General features: G+C 52.8%; 1 protein-coding gene across 1 annotated transcript in view; it reads right to left on the reverse strand.

The window, feature by feature from the left end:
* Positions 1 to 356: 356 nt before the first annotated feature.
* Positions 357 to 18,345, reverse strand: part of LOC143429100 (uncharacterized) — a 48,124-nt gene continuing 30,135 nt past the window's right edge. The window contains exons 2-8 of the mRNA XM_076904521.1: positions 8,714 to 8,849; positions 7,254 to 7,449; positions 5,829 to 6,039; positions 5,219 to 5,543; positions 4,409 to 4,675; positions 1,346 to 4,310; positions 357 to 1,148 (exon numbers count right to left, since the gene is read on the reverse strand). Of these exons, the coding sequence (XP_076760636.1) occupies positions 810 to 1,148; positions 1,346 to 4,310; positions 4,409 to 4,675; positions 5,219 to 5,543; positions 5,829 to 6,039; positions 7,254 to 7,449; positions 8,714 to 8,849 (4,439 nt within the window). The 3' untranslated portion in view covers positions 357 to 809. The remainder of the gene's footprint in view (positions 1,149 to 1,345; positions 4,311 to 4,408; positions 4,676 to 5,218; positions 5,544 to 5,828; positions 6,040 to 7,253; positions 7,450 to 8,713; positions 8,850 to 18,345) is intronic.

Raw genomic sequence — 18,345 nt, forward strand, 5'->3', positions numbered from 1 at the left:
GGCTTACGCGTGCTCTGAACTCTCGTAAAGTACAACCGAAGTCTCAACATGCATGTTGGTGGTTATTAAACGCTAAGTGTCCTTAGGTAAGTAACATTTAACCGCGCACAACGTTTCCTTTAAGTAGCTTGTGAAGCATTTTATATCGTTAAGATATACTGGACGAGCCGCGACGACGGCCTCCTCCGTCGATCCCTCTCGAGACCGACGTTCGACTCGCGAATACACGAGACATCCCGGATCCGTCGTCGCGCCCGTTGCTCGAAAACGAATATCCTACCCTCGCGCATCGATTACCTTGCGACGTTACCAATCGACGCGTTAAATCGAATTGTTCGTGACGCGCGATCGGGAACGTCCGTTCTAGCGACATCTTCGTACCGAACAGGAGGACCGTGAACGCGAGATCCCGCGGAAACGGAGGGTGATCGAACAAACCTCGTGAAATCCTCCGCTAAGCATCGACCGTCTAAAGAGAGAAAAACCGATCGAACAATCGCTACTGGCAGGAGAGTAGCATGGCAAAATTAGTCCGGAAGACTAATAATAGCCTTCGGCGAACTGTCGCGCGCGTAACTCGTCGTCGTCGTCCGCCGCGATCTCTCGTTCCGCACGATCGATCGGGCCAACGGTGCATAGAGCGTCGATCTCATCTTCTAGCCTTCTCCGTCAGGATTCGGGGCCTTCGTGGCGGCGAATCGCAACCGCCGCCTTCTGACCACGGAGAACGCCGATAACGGTAACTTTCGACGGTGATGCGAGGATGAGACTGAAGCACGATTGTAATCCCATCTCGCGACGGGTCTCCCTCAAAGGACTGGCTCCTCGTCGGTTTCGTCGTTGTCATCGTGCCCCTGCGACTGGCACTGAACCACCGCGGACGACGCAGCGCTCGCTTTCACTCGTCGTTGTCTCTTCTGATGATTGTTGGAGCCGGTGTTACCGCTGCTGGTGCTGGTGCTGGTCAAACTGCAGCTGGAGCTAGCAGGACTATTGCCCGCGTTGTTCACGGTACCGGGTACCAGGTCCGGGTCCTCTCGTTGTCCGTTGGCGTCGATCAAGGGTCTCAACGCGGTCCTGAGGGACCAGTAGAATCGCGGATAAGCGCGTTCCTGGTGTAGTATCAGCTCTTTGCTTTGCTTCAGCTTCTGAAACGGAATCGGAACGATGTACGGACGGCTCGAGTAGGTATTCGAGTAGTTGGTAAGCGGGTCAAGTGCGATGCCATCGAGGGAAATGCGTGAGAATTATCGATTGCGTTTAATTAAAGCGGGGCGTAGAGGGTGAGGAGGGTAGGCAGGAGGTACGGCAATTAGAGGTATAAATAAACGGGCGAGGGGCTCACCTCCGGAAGATCACTTGACCTGGTTTCCCGCGACGCTAACAGCTTCTTGCTCTCGGCGAACTGCCTCAACGCCTTCTCTCGTACGTAGACGTACGGCCGGATGACCCTGAGATCTTGGCGGCGTATGTAATAGTGGGCCTTCATGGTTTTCAATTTACCACCGTGGAACACGGAGACGAGGAAGCCCTCGGTCAGGTCGTCGAGATGCTGGCCCAACGCCAGCACGTTGTAATTGTGTCGTTTGGCGATCGCGTATAGCTGCGCCCTGGTCGTTCGATCGCAGAAGCTGCACGCTCCGTTCGCGTCCGTGGTGTCCTCGGGCTGGTTCTCGCCTGGGTTGCATTTGGTCTCGTTGTTTTGTTCCTCGTAGAAATAGGGGATGTCCAGGGCCTTCAGATAGCTCATCAGCTCCAGAGGGTCGAACCTGTTCACGTCCACCGTCGCAGCGCCGATCTCGAAGTCTATGCCTTTCGATCTGACGTAGAATCGATACTGATGCAACGTGTGCAACAGAGACAGAGAGTCCTTGCCAGTGGTCGAGAGGCAGACGAGTACTCTGTCGTTGTCTCGGATCATGTCGAACTCCTGCATGGCTTCCAATGCTGGTTTCCAGATGTTCTTCGGCGGGCAATGCCATTGGGTTCGCGACGCTTCGCTGTTTCCGTCTTTCGATTCGAAGTTCGCTCCTTGGTCTCCGTCCTCTTCTTCTTTGAGGTCGCTCGAGCACTCCTCGTCTTCCGAGAAGTCATCGTTCTGCCGGACTTGTTGCTTGCAACTGGATTTATTCGATAGAGCGGTCATCGAGGTTGCCCTCGGTTTGCGACCGTAGCTATTCGTGGAGTTGGATTCCGCGCTGCTGCTGCGCTTCAAGTCTACCGAGTCCAGCGACTTGTCGCTCTCGTGGAAGGACAGATTGATACCGCTGTCCTGCGAACTAACCGAGTTCACCGCCGAGTAGATCTTCGGAAGGATCTTCCGTGCGTCTCCGATCTCCAAACCTCCGCGTTCCTGGGTATCGTCGTCGTTCAAATCATCGTCCAGGTCGTGCACCACCTCTTCGTCGTCGGTTTTCGATTGATTGCGAACCATCTGTTCGCTCTCCGACGGCTTCATCACGTATATCACCGTTTCATCGGAGGAGCACTCGCTGGACATCTTGCTCTCCTGTTGCGTCAGTTCACCAACCTTTCCAGAGATCTCTATTGGTCCGCTTCGTCTTGTGCTCGACGTTCTGGGCGACGTCGACGGGAGAATTCTCCCTCTGTCCGGAGAACCGCATCCATTAGATGACACGTCGGAAGCTGAAGCGTCCGGGGAGTGTCTGTGCAGTCCGTCCACCGCGTTCACCATGCATCTGATCTCAGACTTCACCTCGCTTGCCATTTCCTTCGAGAATTCCATCAAGTACTCCGCGATGTCGCTAGCAGTGAACGAGTCGTGTCTCGTCTGTTTATCCTCCACGGAGAGCTGGCTAATCGCGCTCAGGTTGCGCGAGTGATGCTGGGGTGTGTTCTCGGAGGTGTTCGACTCGGACAACGCGTCGTCTACTTTGGAGATCACCTCGCGGATCTCCGACTTGATCTCAGTCGCCAGCTCCTTGGTCACCTCCTTCACGTACGCTCTCAGATCGTCTTCGGATCTTTGTCCACCGTTCGTAGATATTGGCGACGATCTACCTCCGCCCACGAACTTTTCCGTGTAATCGCTGACAGACGAGTAAGAGGACGGCGGCGAGGTCGCGGTGTGACAGTTGAGGGACAGAATCGAGTGACTCGGACTGCCGTTGTCGAGATCGAGAGAGTTCAATTCCGTCTGGCTGCTGCAGCTGCAATGGAATCGTCTGTGCTTCGAGGAACCGACGTTGTTTCCGCTTAAACCGAGGCTGGTCAAGGTTTGCGGGCTGAGCGGTATCGGCGACGACGAAGAGGACGCGACGTTCCGGTTCCCTGAATCGTTACCACCGCCAGTGGTGCTGCCTAGAGAGTTGCACCTGGCACGACCCGCGTTAGCAGCGTCTATCAGATCCCTCTGCTCTTTAATTGGCCTGTTGCCCGCGTGTGACATCGTGCCGATGGCCGACGGCGTGACCGCCTCGCCAACCGCGAATCTGACGGGCATTGGCGAACTTGGGCAAGTAGCTGGCGACCTTTGGCCGGTCGTGCTCGCGTCGTTGCTTCGATCCGTACCAATAGAAACCGGTGGTTGTTCCTCCTCGTTCCCGCTGCCCGGACTAGACGAGACTTGAAACTCGGCCGCGTTCAACAGGGTCTTTCTGACGGTGCTCAGGACAGGTAGGCTTCGGTGTCTGGGCGAGGTCGATGAGATCGGGACGTTACCAGTCCGCGGAATGTCGCTGTTCAGTCGACGGATGCTGTTAGCAAGGGCCAGACAGTTCACCAGGCTGTCGTGCGTGGTGGTCGGCGTGTGATGGCCGTGCTTGTTCCACGCTAGCATCGGGTTGAAAGGCACGTCTTGCTTCACGTTCTGCGAGTTGCCCAGCAGGAGGTCCTGCGCCTCGCTGGGCAGCATGAACCATCGCAGGGACTCCAAACGTTTCGACACGAAATTGTAGCTGCGATCGATCTGCAGCGGGTACCTCTGCGCCATTTTCCGGGCGCGGTTGAAGATGTTCCGCGCCATTTGCAAGCAATCGCCGTAGTTCTGCGGTAGCACGCCGGAACCGGACACGCGTCTCTCGGAAGCGTTCATCTTCCCGTCCGTGTATCTGATCGAGCTGAGCCACTTTCGCTCTTTGAACACGCTGTTCGTGTGGTGACGCCATTCGCCCGTATCCGGATTCAGCACGTATTGCGGTAGCAGCTTCCAGCCCTCGGTCGCGACCATTTTCAACGCCTCGAGCACGAACGCGACTTCAGCCTCGGACATGAAGTAAGGGAAGGAGAGTTTCGCGAAGCCTGGCCTCAAACCCTCCGCGTTCGTCTCGTCGCTGACGACGCCGCGTTCCCTGGAAAAAGGATCAGGTGACACGGTTAAACGGCCGTTAACGGTTTACGATTCCGCGGCTGTACGCGCTGTCGATGCCGGGAATTTCGAATTTCTTACCCCTCTACGAGCGCCTTCTGGTATTCCTTGGCGAGTTCCTGGTCGATTCCCATCAGGTCGTGAGCGTAGCGGCCGGCGCAAGCGCAACCGCCGCGCGCCTGTATACCGAACACGTCGTTCAGCACGGCGCAAACGAAGTTGTGGTGAAGGAACGTGCCTCGCGGATGGCGAACCATGAACGAGAAGATCGGCAGCCTCTTAACATTCTGCGAGCCGCTGCCGAGCAGAATCAGTTCCGGAATCGTGCGTACGTGTGCCAGCACTTGCCTAGTGAGACAGGAAGCATCGGTCACGTCTCGAACACTAACGACTGTACATCGATCGATCCAGCGGATCCGTCGTAATTTTATGCGCGATCGTCGTCCTTTGTCCGAAATCAATCAAGGCCGTTGCTAATCTCGCTGCACAGCTGAGAATTCTCAAAAGAGGACAAGTCGAATACAATAGCTACACGCGTTTGCCACGATACGTAACCGTGGACGTAGCCTCAAGCTGTCAATCGATCGCGATCGAACCGCGACTACGGGAGGTCTGGTATTCGGGACGTCCACCATTGCTCGCCGTGAATATTCCTAGGGTATCGCGTCGGTGTCTCTCCGTCACGAGGATAACACGTGTCGCGGTTTCACTCTCGAAACAAACAACCGTGGCGCGCGTCGATCGAAAGGGATGACATCATCGTTTACGACGCGATAACGATTTATTGGCGAGCGAATCGGCCGATCGATTTTGGACAAACAACAACGATTCGCTCCGGTCGATAGCGATATTTTTCGAACCGGTGTCCGGAGAGAAGAAACCCGTGTATACCTGGCAATCTTATCTTGCCGAGCGACGATCGCTCGTGGCGTCACGTTCTCCTTCAATTGGACCGCGAGTCCGCATCTGATGGTCTCGACGACACCGGCGGTGCCGCTCTCCTCGCGCAGCTCCGGGTCCCTGTGATAGTGATGGGAGTCCCTCATGTCCTCCGCGGCTATTTTATCTTTCAACAGGGACCGTTTGGTCACGAGCACGCCGGGGGACTGCACACCGCCGATAAACTTGTGCCCAGCGAAAATAATCGCGTCTTTGTGCACGGTTGTCTCGCTAACGCTGGGCAGATGCGGGTTCATGTCGATCTGCACGTACGGGGCTGAAAAAGGAGAGGCGAGGTTTTATTTTTGATAACAGGCGGAGAGGGTAAAAGAAACTACCCGATACGTGGGTCGCACGCGTGTCGTATCGTACGTAACGTACCACGCGAGCGATAAGACCCGTCTATAATTGATCGATCGTGACTGAATTACCGGACACGATAATGTATTTTTGTCGCAAAAGGGGACAGACAGAGAGAGAAAGAGAGAGGGAGACATTGCGTCAGGACGATGTCTCGCCTCTGTTTCGACCCGTATATCGGCTCCCACGGGCTGATCGTTACCTGCTGTGGTGTAATCCCAGACGCTAAGTGCCCCATACTGGTGCAGTAAGAGGGTCGTGGCGACGTCATCTGCCAAAACTCCGGTTATGCAACTGGCAGCGCTGAAGCATCCGATCATTTGCGTAACACCCTCGCTCCGCATTTTGATCAGGCTCCGCTCGAGATCGTTCAGGTCCAAGAAACCTTCCCGGGTCTCGGCCACTCGTACTATCTGCGTTAGTCGTTACAACGTTAAATAACTGCGCGGCGATTATCTTGTTCCTAATCGTATCTTTTTTTCTTTTCTTTTTTCTTGCTTTTCACGTTTCGCATATCTTTTCCTTGGCGGTCGTTACATAGAACGTTTCTGAAATAGTTAACAATTTGATACTATCGTAAATGTTCTTCCTGGATTATCTGGAATCTATTAGGACTACTGGAGAAAGTTCTGCCCGCTTCCTGATGCATAAGATCGCCAGATATAAAGCTACTAAAGGCGGCTACCGGGCGACTGACAAAACTATTTCACTTTATTCTGGCTGGCGTATGCTATATAAAATGTGCTACATAAAATGAAGGCCAGTAGGAACGGAGTCATCTTACGGTACGACAATGGCTGGGCACACGTGTCTTCAATGACAAAAGAAAAATAAAGCAGCTCAGCTGGGAGGTTTCTTAGTCATCAACCATATTTCTCGGATATCGGTGCTTCTGGTTTTCATCCGAAACTTTTCGAAACGGTGACGTAAAGGTCGTCGGAGCAATAAACGTTTGCCAATTGCTACTTTCACTCGAAGCAAAATTTCTCTCGTCAACGAGAGCCAGAAGTCTCGCTTTGTTTTGAAGCGGAGGAGTTTCGTACGAACCCCTGGCGAGTCGGGGCCGTTTCAAAGGAAAGAGTTGAAAATGGCTTCCTTCCGGGGCAAAGTGTGCCACGCAGCCACATTCTGCGAAGTGTCGAAGGCGCTGAGGAGTTTCTCAGAAATTTCCACGCGCAGGAATGTTTCAAACAATTTCTCCAGCATCGCGTTAAACGTGTTCCAGAATTTTTCATCAAAGAACAGCCTACGAGCCCCCATTTCAGAAACGTCCATTGTGTAGCAACCGTTTAATATCCATCACGACCCGGATACGTGTATTTATTTACATGTCGAAGCGGATAAATAAATTATTCCGAATCACGTCGTTAAAAGGTTAACCGTAATTCATTCCGAACGACTCAATAACATCCGATCGAAGGATCTTTCGGAGAACAGGAAGGATTCCACGACGGTGACGTAAAATTATTCTCCATGGAACGTTCAATGTCTTCCACGACATTCGAACGTCATCGGGAGCAGCGTCATTGAACGCATCCTACGTTTCTACCAATGCGAGATTATCTTTGGTTTATCCTACGGCGATGAAAAAAAAAGAGAGGAAAAAAGAGATAATTGATTTTCTTACCCTGACACCGTGCTCCCGCCAAGGGCGCAGATTCGCATGGTGCTCGAACGGTCCCACGAAGATCACCGTGGACTTGGAGAGATCGAGGTGTCGTAGAAGCGTGCGAAGGGCAGCTGCGGTGCCTTGACCCGTGAACAGCACCGCATCCTGCTCGCCAGCCCCCACTGCATGCCGAACAATGTCTCTGGCTTCGTGTCTGCAAGGTACCTCACCGTCAGGATATATCGATTCGTCCTTCCGCGATCATTAACGATCGTAAACTCGATCTGGACAACTTCCAAACGCGTCCCTCGAAAACGCTTCCCCCGATCGCTTTGTTTCTTTGTCGGCCGAGTCGAGAAACGCGAACAGGCGGAAGTCTATGGCCATTAGAACGCATCGATCTGTCCTTACGATGTTTCCTATCGACGTTACCATAAATTTATGACCGCCGTACGCATCGTATGTCAATGGTAAGGCGTTCGATCGAATCCTTCGCGTTTCTCTCTTCGCGAAACTGTTGATATACGAACGACTAGCATTTGAAATAGCTAAACGAAATAACTCTGCGTTCTTCGAAGGATTATTTTGAATTCTGTGCGTGGCTGGCGTGCGAAATAAATGCGGGAATCACGCGAGGAACCCAGCTTCGTATCCTAAACGGGGCGTGGGGTTGTTGTGCCGATGGTGTGCGGTCGACCAGCCGGTAAATGGTCGGGGCTCGACTCGGTGGATATTGATCTGGGACATCAGCGCCAGGGAACGGGACGCCCAGCGGAACCACCCCCTCGCGGTACGTGTAACCGCGTAAGATTTCGGGATAACGGGGTCGCCAGGCGCGCGAGGCAACCCCTGGGCGTTCGATCGGGGCGGAACGAGGGAACGCCGCGGCGGAATCGGCGGAAAATCTCGCGGCGAAATAGAAAGGCGGCGTGAACGGTCGAGCGGCGCAGAAAACGAGTCTCGTTTACCGCGGAAACGGCACGTCGACCGGAATCGTAGATTGCGCGCGCCGCGCGGTATTCTAATATCGGCGTAGGAAATCGGCGATTAGGAATTCATAGCGCACGTTCGCGTACTTTCTAACGACTCGCAACAGGCGTGCTCACGCACCGATCGTAAAAAGGACGACGACCGTCGAGCCGTGAAGGGAGGAGGACCCGCGTCGCGAGTACACCGCGAATAGCTTCAATTCCGCGATTAATAGGCCGGCCGGGCGTTAAGTGGAGTCGGTTCTGGGAAGCGGCAGCTGGTGGACGCGGATGTGTCGCGGGCTCGACGACCGTGTACGAATGCACGCGCTTCAACGTGTTCCTCGTCGCGGCCTCGATCGTTATCGCGATGGTACAGCTTTTTCGGTAGCTCCCCCTCGCCGGCCGCGAGAAAAAAGAACAGAGGGAAACATTTTTTGGTGGGGAGACTGGCAAAAAAAAAAAAAGAAAACGAGCAGCGGAGAGAGGGCGTCTCTCGAATGGACTCACCTGAACAGAGAGGATTGGAGGCTACAGATGGACGTGGACGCTCGGGTGTCGCCCAAATATGGCAGCACCTCCTTGCCGACGTACTCCTCGAGAAATTGCAACGACCTCCCGGACGCGGTGTAGTCGCAGTAGACCACTGTAACAATAAAGCATCGGGCATTGTGAGATAGGCACACCGTACGACTTTCAATTTAACGCAAAAGGGAAGACGGAAGAGAACGAGGCAGAGGTGGAGGATGCGTGGCACTGATGGTCGACTTTGCCGAGGCTCGCGTACGGGAAATCGATCGTCCGATGGCGATAACGCGCCCGCGTGTTTTATTCATGCGCGCGTTGCCAAGCGTTTTCGAAAATTCAAAGGCGTCCGCATCGCGCGCATCCACACGTGGCCAGCTCGACGAATCCAACCTTTCCACGCTTTTCCCTCGCCCCCATTTTGCATTCTCGTTTTGTTATCCGTCTCGTCCGTTCGTTCCGTTTGACGGGCCTCGAACGTGATGTTTTACGCAAGCTCGCGATAGGCGATTTAAACGAACGGTGAAACTGCCAGCTATTATTCGGGCTTCGCGAAAGCTCCGGCGCCAGCGACAGTCGAACGTTTATTCGGGTGCGTTATGTAGGGTGTGGCGCTTAACGGCCGAACGAGAACGCGAAGCCCCGTTCGCGATGGAAGACCAACAAACGAAACGATCGCAGAAGTCGTTCGAACGCGGCGATTGCTGTCAAAGAACGCGAATTCGGCGTGAAATTATAGCTGGTAGAAAAAAATTAGGTGGGTCGAGGATGGGGCCTCGAGGCCATTCCGAGATCGTCGTACCGTCGAAACAGGACCGATCCAATGATAGACACGTATCGAATCCAAGGTCAAGAGCGGGAAAAAAAGTCGGAGGTCACGATGCGTCGAGCGACCTTTAACGCGACCTCGGCTACGACACGATTTCGTCTACATTCCAAGCTCGCGTTCGACCTATATGCTCGGTTTCCCGATGATGCATCTATTTATAAGGGGAACGGTGCAGAGCTCGTTGCATGCAAACGAGCGTCCCCGTTAGATCCGCGTCGTGGTGCTCGTTTCGGCGCTCTCGCGCGAAAAAAGACCGCGATACACGAGATCTAAACGACTCGGAAGAAACGGCACGATTGCGAAGGTCGTGGCGCGAAAAATCCCGAGCATCCTCTCGAACGGCGCCACGCTAGATTTATCCGATGAATTATGGAAAACGACTCGGTGGAGCAAGGTCGCGCGCGCTCTCGAGCTTTTTTTATCGAACGGTCCGCCGCGTCCCGAATTCGCCGCCGCCGCCGCCCTTTTTCGCGGGTACCACCCTGTACACGCGCGTCGGACCGTTGTCGGCTGTGTTGCGGCCGTTGCTTCCGCTGCTATTTCCAGCGCAGCCAGCCAGACCGAGTTTACCAGAAAATGGAAAATGTTTATTCAGAAGCGAACGGGTGCGCCCGGTTTCTCTGGATCCTTCTCTAGATCGCTTGCCAACAAAGGTTTACATACGGTCTATACAGTGTGCAACAAAAGTTCCCGGATTATCTTTAACTTGCGCTTAATCAGTCGTTGCGACGAAATCGTAAAAAGGAAAGGATAATTAATAACGAACACGGTGAAAAAAAAAAGCCACGCTGAATAACTCTGTTTTCTTTTTCAACTTCTCGATGTTTGCGCTCGAGCGTGTAATTAGCGCTTAACTTTAACAGGAACTAAATAATTAACTTGTTCCGTCATCAGTTCGCACGCCACTTTTTTGTTTTATTTTTTTTGCCAGATACATTGCATTACTTTATGTACCGTTACGGCAGATACGTGCAAATGAACGTTCGCGCTCATGAACGAGTAACAAGCGAACAGTTAATGGAGTTGATTATTTCTCTCCTAACTGGAATTAAATGCTGCGTTTCCTCCGAACAAAACGGAACGCTACTAATTGCTCGAAAACGCGTATCGTCGTGAAGACGGAACACTTTGGTAATCCGGCTGCGGACACTTTTGCTACGTACTGTACGTTCGCGCAGCACTCAGACAGGTTTACTCCGCGTAGAAGTGCCTCGAGAGGGAAAAAATCCCCTCGACTCGAGAGGATCAGAGGGAGAGAAACTTGGAACAAGGTTCCCAACGAATTCCACCTGTTCCAACGAGCAACTAGTTCGCGAACAGGCTTCGATCGGCGGTTGCGAAATATTTGGATCAGGCGCGGCGTCTAGAAACGATCTACCGTTCTACCGTGGAACGCTCGACGAGGAGCGATGGCGGTTGTGCCCGGGCTGTTCAGCGGGGGCAAATCGAATCGGTTTATTGGCAGGGAAAGCCAAGGTAGGCGATGGATATAATGACTCGCAGGTGTGCCTTACGAAACGTAGCCAAGAGCCAAAGCGCCCAACCGGTCCCGCGCGGCACCCTTAGCCGGAATCACGGCCCGGTTTAGGCGGCTCCCGAACTATTCGACGCGCGACGGACAAATCGCGTTGTTGGTTCCGTCGGGCAGGAACGCGTCGACGAGTTAACGATAAGTGAAACTTAATGGACGTTTCGTAACTGTCCAACGCCGGTTACGTAAAGCGTTTCGAGTGTACTCAAACAGAGGCATTATTTCGCGGTGTGCAGAAACGATTATCAGATAGGGAAACGGTCTTCCGCTTTTACTTTTCCTCCGCGGCATTGTGCGTGGAAGTCGCGGCCGCTTTCTTACGGCCGTCTCTAACTTTTCCCCTGCTGAACTTCAGCGTTGGTTAATAACTGTGATTTGCCGGGTGGGGACCGATGCAACGTGGAAGTGTAATGAACCGGAGGAAAGCGCCGATGTCGATGGATCTTGAAATTGTACAGGAGCCAAGAAACACGGGTGCTCGAACAAAGCCCCGCTTGACATCTAATTCATTTTCAGTGTATCTTATCTACTCCCCCCCGCTCTGATTACAATGCCTTATTTTCGTACCATTATCAGGCCTCGTTATTTGCTCGTTGGCAATTTGAATTTTTTCAACAAGCATGCCAGGAATTAACGCGCTCCAAAACAGCGCGTGGCAGACGGCGAAAAGGGAATTCTAACCTCCCCCTCCTGTCTGGAGACCTTAATTGAGTGTTTGCTTAATCAACGCGGTAGATACCGCGCGAGTCGAGTAACAGTTCGCCTCCATCGACGATTGCGGATTCGAAACCGTTTCGACGACTCCGTTGGGAATAATTCGAATGCGCCTCGATGGGGCAGTCAGCCTTTAATGTCAAGTATACGCCTCCGCGGGCGAGCCTCGTCGCCCATACTCGTCGAGCCGATAGCAAATCTCGTCGTCGATCGGCAAAATTACGAACAGGATCGCGAGATTACCGGCGAGTCTACCTCGAGCCGAGACCCGACAACTGGACGCCCGTCAGAACGAACTTCTCGTAATTGATTTCGATCGTGGTCGCTAGCTGGGTTTTCTGCGCCGACTGGCCAGCGGCGCAATCGAAACGCAGACCCGTAACCTCGTTGCAGACCACGTTGGAGTCTTTGCATACTGGTCGCTTTCTCTAGCTCGCAGGCACGAAGCCAGCTCTCGTTCGTTTGAAAAAAAAAGAGAAAAAGAAGAAGAAGAAGAAGAGGAGGAGGAGACGGAGGACCGTTGGTTAATCGCGTCACGAAAGGTGAACGACGAAGCGACCAGCGAGCGGACGACTCCACGTAGGAGCGAATCGTTCCGCGGCACGACGGGTTCAAGGCACCGCAGGAACTGTAACGAACCGCAGTGGATTCGCTTCTGGGCGTAGTTTGACCTGAATCCTCGAAGGCAACTGCGATACGATTGCCCGAACGACCGTTCGACCCCGACACGGGAACTATTCGCGACTGCTAGCGCACCTTAGCCCTCTTCAGCCGGCTCCGAACTAGAACACGCGAGTGTCGCGGCGAACGAAACGCGCGCGGCGAGAAAATAGACGGATGGAGAGGACGTTCGCGTGCTCCAACTCCGGATAGCCGTCTCGGATGAACGGTAAATTACCAGTACTCCGCTTTCCAATTAGCCTTCAATTACAGCCGGACCGGCCGGTCGACGGCGGCACGCGTCCACCGACAAGCTAACTGCTAAACGACAGGTTAGGCTCCTCCTCGAGCGTCGCAATTAATTCCGGGAAAAGTTTGTCCGGCGAATTGATTAATTCGATTGGCAGGAAGAAAAAGCGCGGATAACGCGTGTAAGTTTAATAGGAAAGACCTTGGCTGAGCTGATGAAAGACTGAAGACAAATTGAACTCGTTGAGCGCGAGTACGCGGGATCGAAAATAGTCCGTTGGAATGTTGATCAACCGTTGAGTTTATCTAAAAGTTCGCCGCGTGAATTGATTAATTTGGCTGGCAGAATGAAAAAGCGTGGATCGTGTAGGTAAAGGTGATACAAGAGATGTTGGCTGAATCGCGGTGGAAGACCGAAGACAAATTGAGTCGCTTGGAAATGTGATTCATGGAATGATATTTGTTATTAGGGGGTTGGATTTACCAGAAATTCGTGGATCGTGTACGTAGGGTTAAGAGGAACGGCGCTGGACGAATCGATAGCGGATTAAAGGGAAATCGAGTCACTTAAGAGTACTCGAGGTACTCGAGGATAGTCGTGGGTGCGCGGAATGTTAATAAACTGTTGGTTTTATCAGATTTACCGGATACATGGGACTCGCTTTCAGCGAGATCTGGCAAATAACCGTTCGAGAGATATGCAGCCGTTTACTTCGCAAGCTATTCTATCTTTGCACAATTAAATATTTACGTAACGTCCGCCCAAGATGGCGGTGATTTGTTTGAATGATGTGTGTTTCATTTGGCCTCTGGCAAACATGGCTGCGTTGCTCAAGAAACATTAGATACCATCCATCATCTTCAATATGAAATAAAAAGGAAATAAAATTCCCTCGAGTTAAGAATAATATAATAGTTAACTCCGCGTGTCTCTCTCGGCTGAAAATAAATGTTGCACAACCAACGTAATATATTTAAATCGCAGCAATCAAAATGCACGAGCAGATGATGATTCGCAGGCAGACCCAGTAAATAAGTATGCGCTGCGCTTTGTTATTCGAAACGCTGGTTAACTCGACGTATCTCCACGCCATTATTCAAAATAACGCGACAGGATATGCCGCGTATCCTCCGATTTCGTCTCGTCGCGTGCAGTTCTTGGAAATCCTCCCTAACCTGAATACATTGAACGCCAACCAGCGAAACGTCTCACCAACCCCCGTGGAACGGTCCTCAGAGCGAGAGGATCCGTTTTCGAGGCTGGAACACCCCCGTTGCTAAGGGAAAAGGTCCGCGGCTCGAGTGTACCGGCGATCGATCGTACCTCGACGGTCGACTCTTGCGCGACGGCCTTTGACGCTCCTTCGATGCCGGGGAATGGAACGAAATTAACGCTTACAATTATCGCCGGCAGCTGGCTCGAGAACGAGCGTTTCTGCGTGTCGGCCGACTTCGCTAACTGGATTACGCGCCGCTCGTGTTCCGTCGCGGATCGTTCCGGCCGCCATTCACTTTGTTCCCAGTTACACGGCAATCCGGGAAATTGTGCCCGAGGTCGGCCAGGCCATTCCGCCCCGTAATTGAACGCGTCGCTCCCTCGAATCGTGCATGCGCGTCCATCGCGAAAGCTCGCGAAGTCGATTCTTCGAAACGAATCCTGTTGGCACGCCTGTTGCGTTTCCGTAGTCTTCAATTCCACTCGTTTGTTTTCAAAATTCTCTCCGAATGTAGTCAAAGATTCGTGGAATATGCATGGCACGCTGCGAGGAAATACAGCACATTTTCGAACATGACAAGAAGTTTCCAAGAACTTTTTAACGCACGCCTGTAGTCATCTTCACGAGTGCTAATAAGAAAGGAATTTCATATCAACCATATCGAGCTTATCAATTTCATTTGTACTTCGACTGGTGGCTTATTGTTACAAGTTACACACACGTGCCGGTATTCATATGTCTTTCGCGTTACTTTATTTCCTTATCGCTGCACTACCGCACTTTATTGACGTTCCGTTCATATCAGATTGGTTGAAACGACGCAAGAATCAATTCGCGTCCCATCAACGCCGATAATGCTCCGATTCCAACGTTATAATTACTACTTAAAGCGAGAGTCAACAAACGATATCCTATTCACCAAACGATAATCCCTTTATCCGGCAATCGCGCGTCACGATCGCGGGGAAACTGCGGATAAACAGGCCGCTCCTTGACCAGACGGCGGATAAGAAGCGCGGGGAAAAATAGGAAAAAGAAGCACCGATCTACGAGACACGGATAAAGGCCTCGTCCGTCTACCGATCGAGCCGAACGCGACCCAGTTTCGAGTTCGATTAACCCCACCAGTGCACCCGCGACGATAGCCTATCCGTGTTCTTCGAACTCCTTGACTCGAGTACGATCGACCTAAGCGACAAGTTTCTGTGACCACTCCGCCATGCGGACGGTTATTCGCGTTTATTCCGATCGGTATGACCAACTTACAGCCACGACCAGTCGTTTATCCACTCTCGCGGAGGTTCCGTAATCGACGTCCCTCTTCGTTCCATTCGAAACGGATCGAAAGATGTTTTCGAACGCGAGCCATTGGAAAAAGGACATCATCGATCAGCCTTTCGTGCGGCAGATAGGCTATTTAGATTGTCGGTTAATCGCAAAGATAAGCGAATCGATCGAGCTGGTTGCAATAGGCAGATCCACGCTCAGATAACGGGCGCTCGTTCTCTTTAAAGCTAGCTAAGACTCGCGAGTAATTTGGAGCGGAATGCTTCGATACATCGATGCCCTTCGCCGCGATTCCAATCGCGCGGTCCCCAGAGCGAGACCAGCAGCGTGGGCCGTCGCGTGGGTGTCGCAGTCGTACTGCCCACTTTCGTTCCCACACGCTCGACCTTCGAGGGAACAATAAATTTCGGATTAGTCAACCGGGACGCCCGATCTGCTAGGCGTTCACCGTATCCGCCAGATTCGCGTAATCTTTCGCGCGAGCGATTCTTCTTCAATGCCAGGTACTGTGTCGTGGGACGCACGGCTGATAAACTTTGGTAGCTCTCAGCAGGATTGTGAATGGCTGAAAGAAATGGTATCTGATAAGAGACGGCGCAGCTGCGGCGAATCGATTTCTTTATCACGCGTGACGTCATCCGTGATCCGCGACTCTTTTTTTCAAACGGTGTTAATCCGTGCGAGCGGCGGTACCACGTTTCCACGTTCGAGTGTTTATTACGGTCGCCAAGATTAAGGTCAGCATCCAAGGTGGCGGCGAAGAACAGCGAGCGTCGAGTAATTACACCGACCTAACCACCAGCCTGCGCACCCGGAACTGACGCGAACGCGTCCTGTTAACGAAAGATCGTCCGGTTAGCAACACCTTGGGCCAAGATCATCCCTATCGCGTGACAATTAACGCTATAAATAGCGTCCCTCGGTCGTAGGTGTGTTACGGCAACTCTTTCCGTGGACCATGCGTCAGAGGAAGCGTGGTTGACGAGCTGTCTGCCGGTGTCACGTACGCGTTTCGCGGCTGCACACAGCGCGGCGAACGTTCTTGGAATCTTTTACGAGCGCCAAAAACCTTCGCAGTCGCGCGGGCAGAGCCGCGGAACCGGGCCGCGAGGGGACACGGCGAAGAGAGGGTGGAAGCCTTTCGAGACGGTGCCCGGCACTAAATTTGGAACAAGGCTCATATCCAACGTCGCACGGTTCGGCGGAGGGCGTCCGCGTGAGCGTCGTGTGCTTGCGACCTAAATACGAAGGGACCACGGAGGGAATGAGCGTGTTCGCCCCCGTCCTGGCGGGGTCGCTTCCATGGAACGGACCGAAATAGTCACTTTCGCTTTGTAACAGTCGCTGCTCGAGAGATACGTGATTCGCGAGTTCCTCGGGTGCTCGCTCGTCGAACGCGAAGAATAGGTCGCCCCGCGTGTGGTCCCGCGATCGATTCAACGGAAGGGTGGGCGATGGAGGGCGAGGAGGAGTCGGTTAGTTTGGCCGTGGAAACGACACGCTTCCTTGTTTCCCGTTCGATTCGAGAGTGGTGGCAACCACTTTCCGCGGTCGGGGGTGGAAATGGAAATGGAACAATTCTTCGCAGTCGTTCCTCGTTAATCGATTTTTTGCGGCGTGAACCAAGAGAGAGAGAGAGAGAGAGAGAGAGAGAGAAACGGAGCGGGCCATTATCGCGAATAGTAGGTCACCTTGCGCGCCTCCGTCGTTGAGATAATGGCGGCTAACTTTTATCCGTTTTATCTGGTCTGAATAAGTGGTCTGGCGATCGCTGGATCCGCTGCACAGAGGCCGCGATTGATCACCGTTAGGGCGGCGAACGACGATCTATGGCGACTCGAGGCAAGGCCACGTGGAACGCGACGAGTCCGCGTGGATCGTAACTGGATCTAACTACCGTTGCGCGGCTGGCAAGGTGGCGGGGAGTTATAAAAACCGAAAGTGATTAAATCACCGCGCCACACTTCCTTGGACCGTTTAACCCTGGAGCAATGACGCATGAATGAAGACGACCCGGTCCCCGATGCTGAACTTGGGGACACGGATTATGATTTACGGACGGACGGCGAAACCGGTTAAACGCGCTGGACACTGGGATCGTTCAGTTCCGTTCCGATGTAACACGGCTTGTTGTTTTCGCCAGCTACGCTCCTCTCTCGTCGATGATGGAATCGTCGCGAAAGAAAAAAGAGAAAAAAAGGAAAAAGAGACGAGAAATATCGAAGCGAAACGACTCTGATGCGTCAGCTGTTGCCATTTCGATAACTGCGGACGACCGTGGTCGACGGATAATAAATTTCCTTTCGATACGGACCGCGTTATCGTTCGTTTACGTAAGCGAGGGCGAGCGAAAGAGGTTGATTTGAATACGATTTTAATTGGCATCGTTCTCATCGCTAATTACTAATTTGTTACGGTAGAGTAACAGTTTCGAGAGGGAACAGGCGTAATACCGCGAGAGCACGTACGGGCACACGTGCCCCGTTCCTTCCTGGATCTCTCGCTGGATCTTATCGTTGCGAGATGATCTAATAGCCCCGCGCGTAGCTTGGAGTGGTTCACAATTAGACTGGAAAAGGCAATCTATTTGAATGAACCGATAGTCGGATACGTGGCATTTAACGCGGCGGTTATGCAATGAACATTAACTAACCACTGATTCAACAAACCGTGATCGTAACAGATGCGGGAATAGTGGGCAGGCGCATCGATTACGTTCTATCCAGCGCGGTGGAGTGTCATAAGAGCTGTCGGTATATCATGTTTTATGTATGATCCGATTCTGTTATTGTTATTTCATTTCCAACTGGCACCGACCGCCTACACGCTCGCTCGTAAACGTCTTTCCCGAAACGCGTCAGATTTTATCGCACGGACCGGTTAACTCCGCGTTAGCCAAAATCCTCACGCGACCGCCTACCGCGCTCCGATTTCGACGGACCAGAGGAACAGAGGCGGAGGTGTCACGATCCGAAATCAGGGATGGAAGGCACCTCGATAGGGAAAGTAATGGCGTCGGTAATAGCGGTGGTAATCGCGCGGCAATGTATCCGCGTAAACAGCCGATCGAGGCACGAGTGGCAGAGCGCACTCCCTGGCCAAGCGCAATTACCGCGGCGAACTCGATTAA

Source organism: Xylocopa sonorina, chromosome 11 (assembly GCF_050948175.1).
Source record: "Xylocopa sonorina isolate GNS202 chromosome 11, iyXylSono1_principal, whole genome shotgun sequence".
Classification (NCBI taxonomy): Eukaryota; Metazoa; Arthropoda; class Insecta; order Hymenoptera; family Apidae; genus Xylocopa; species Xylocopa sonorina.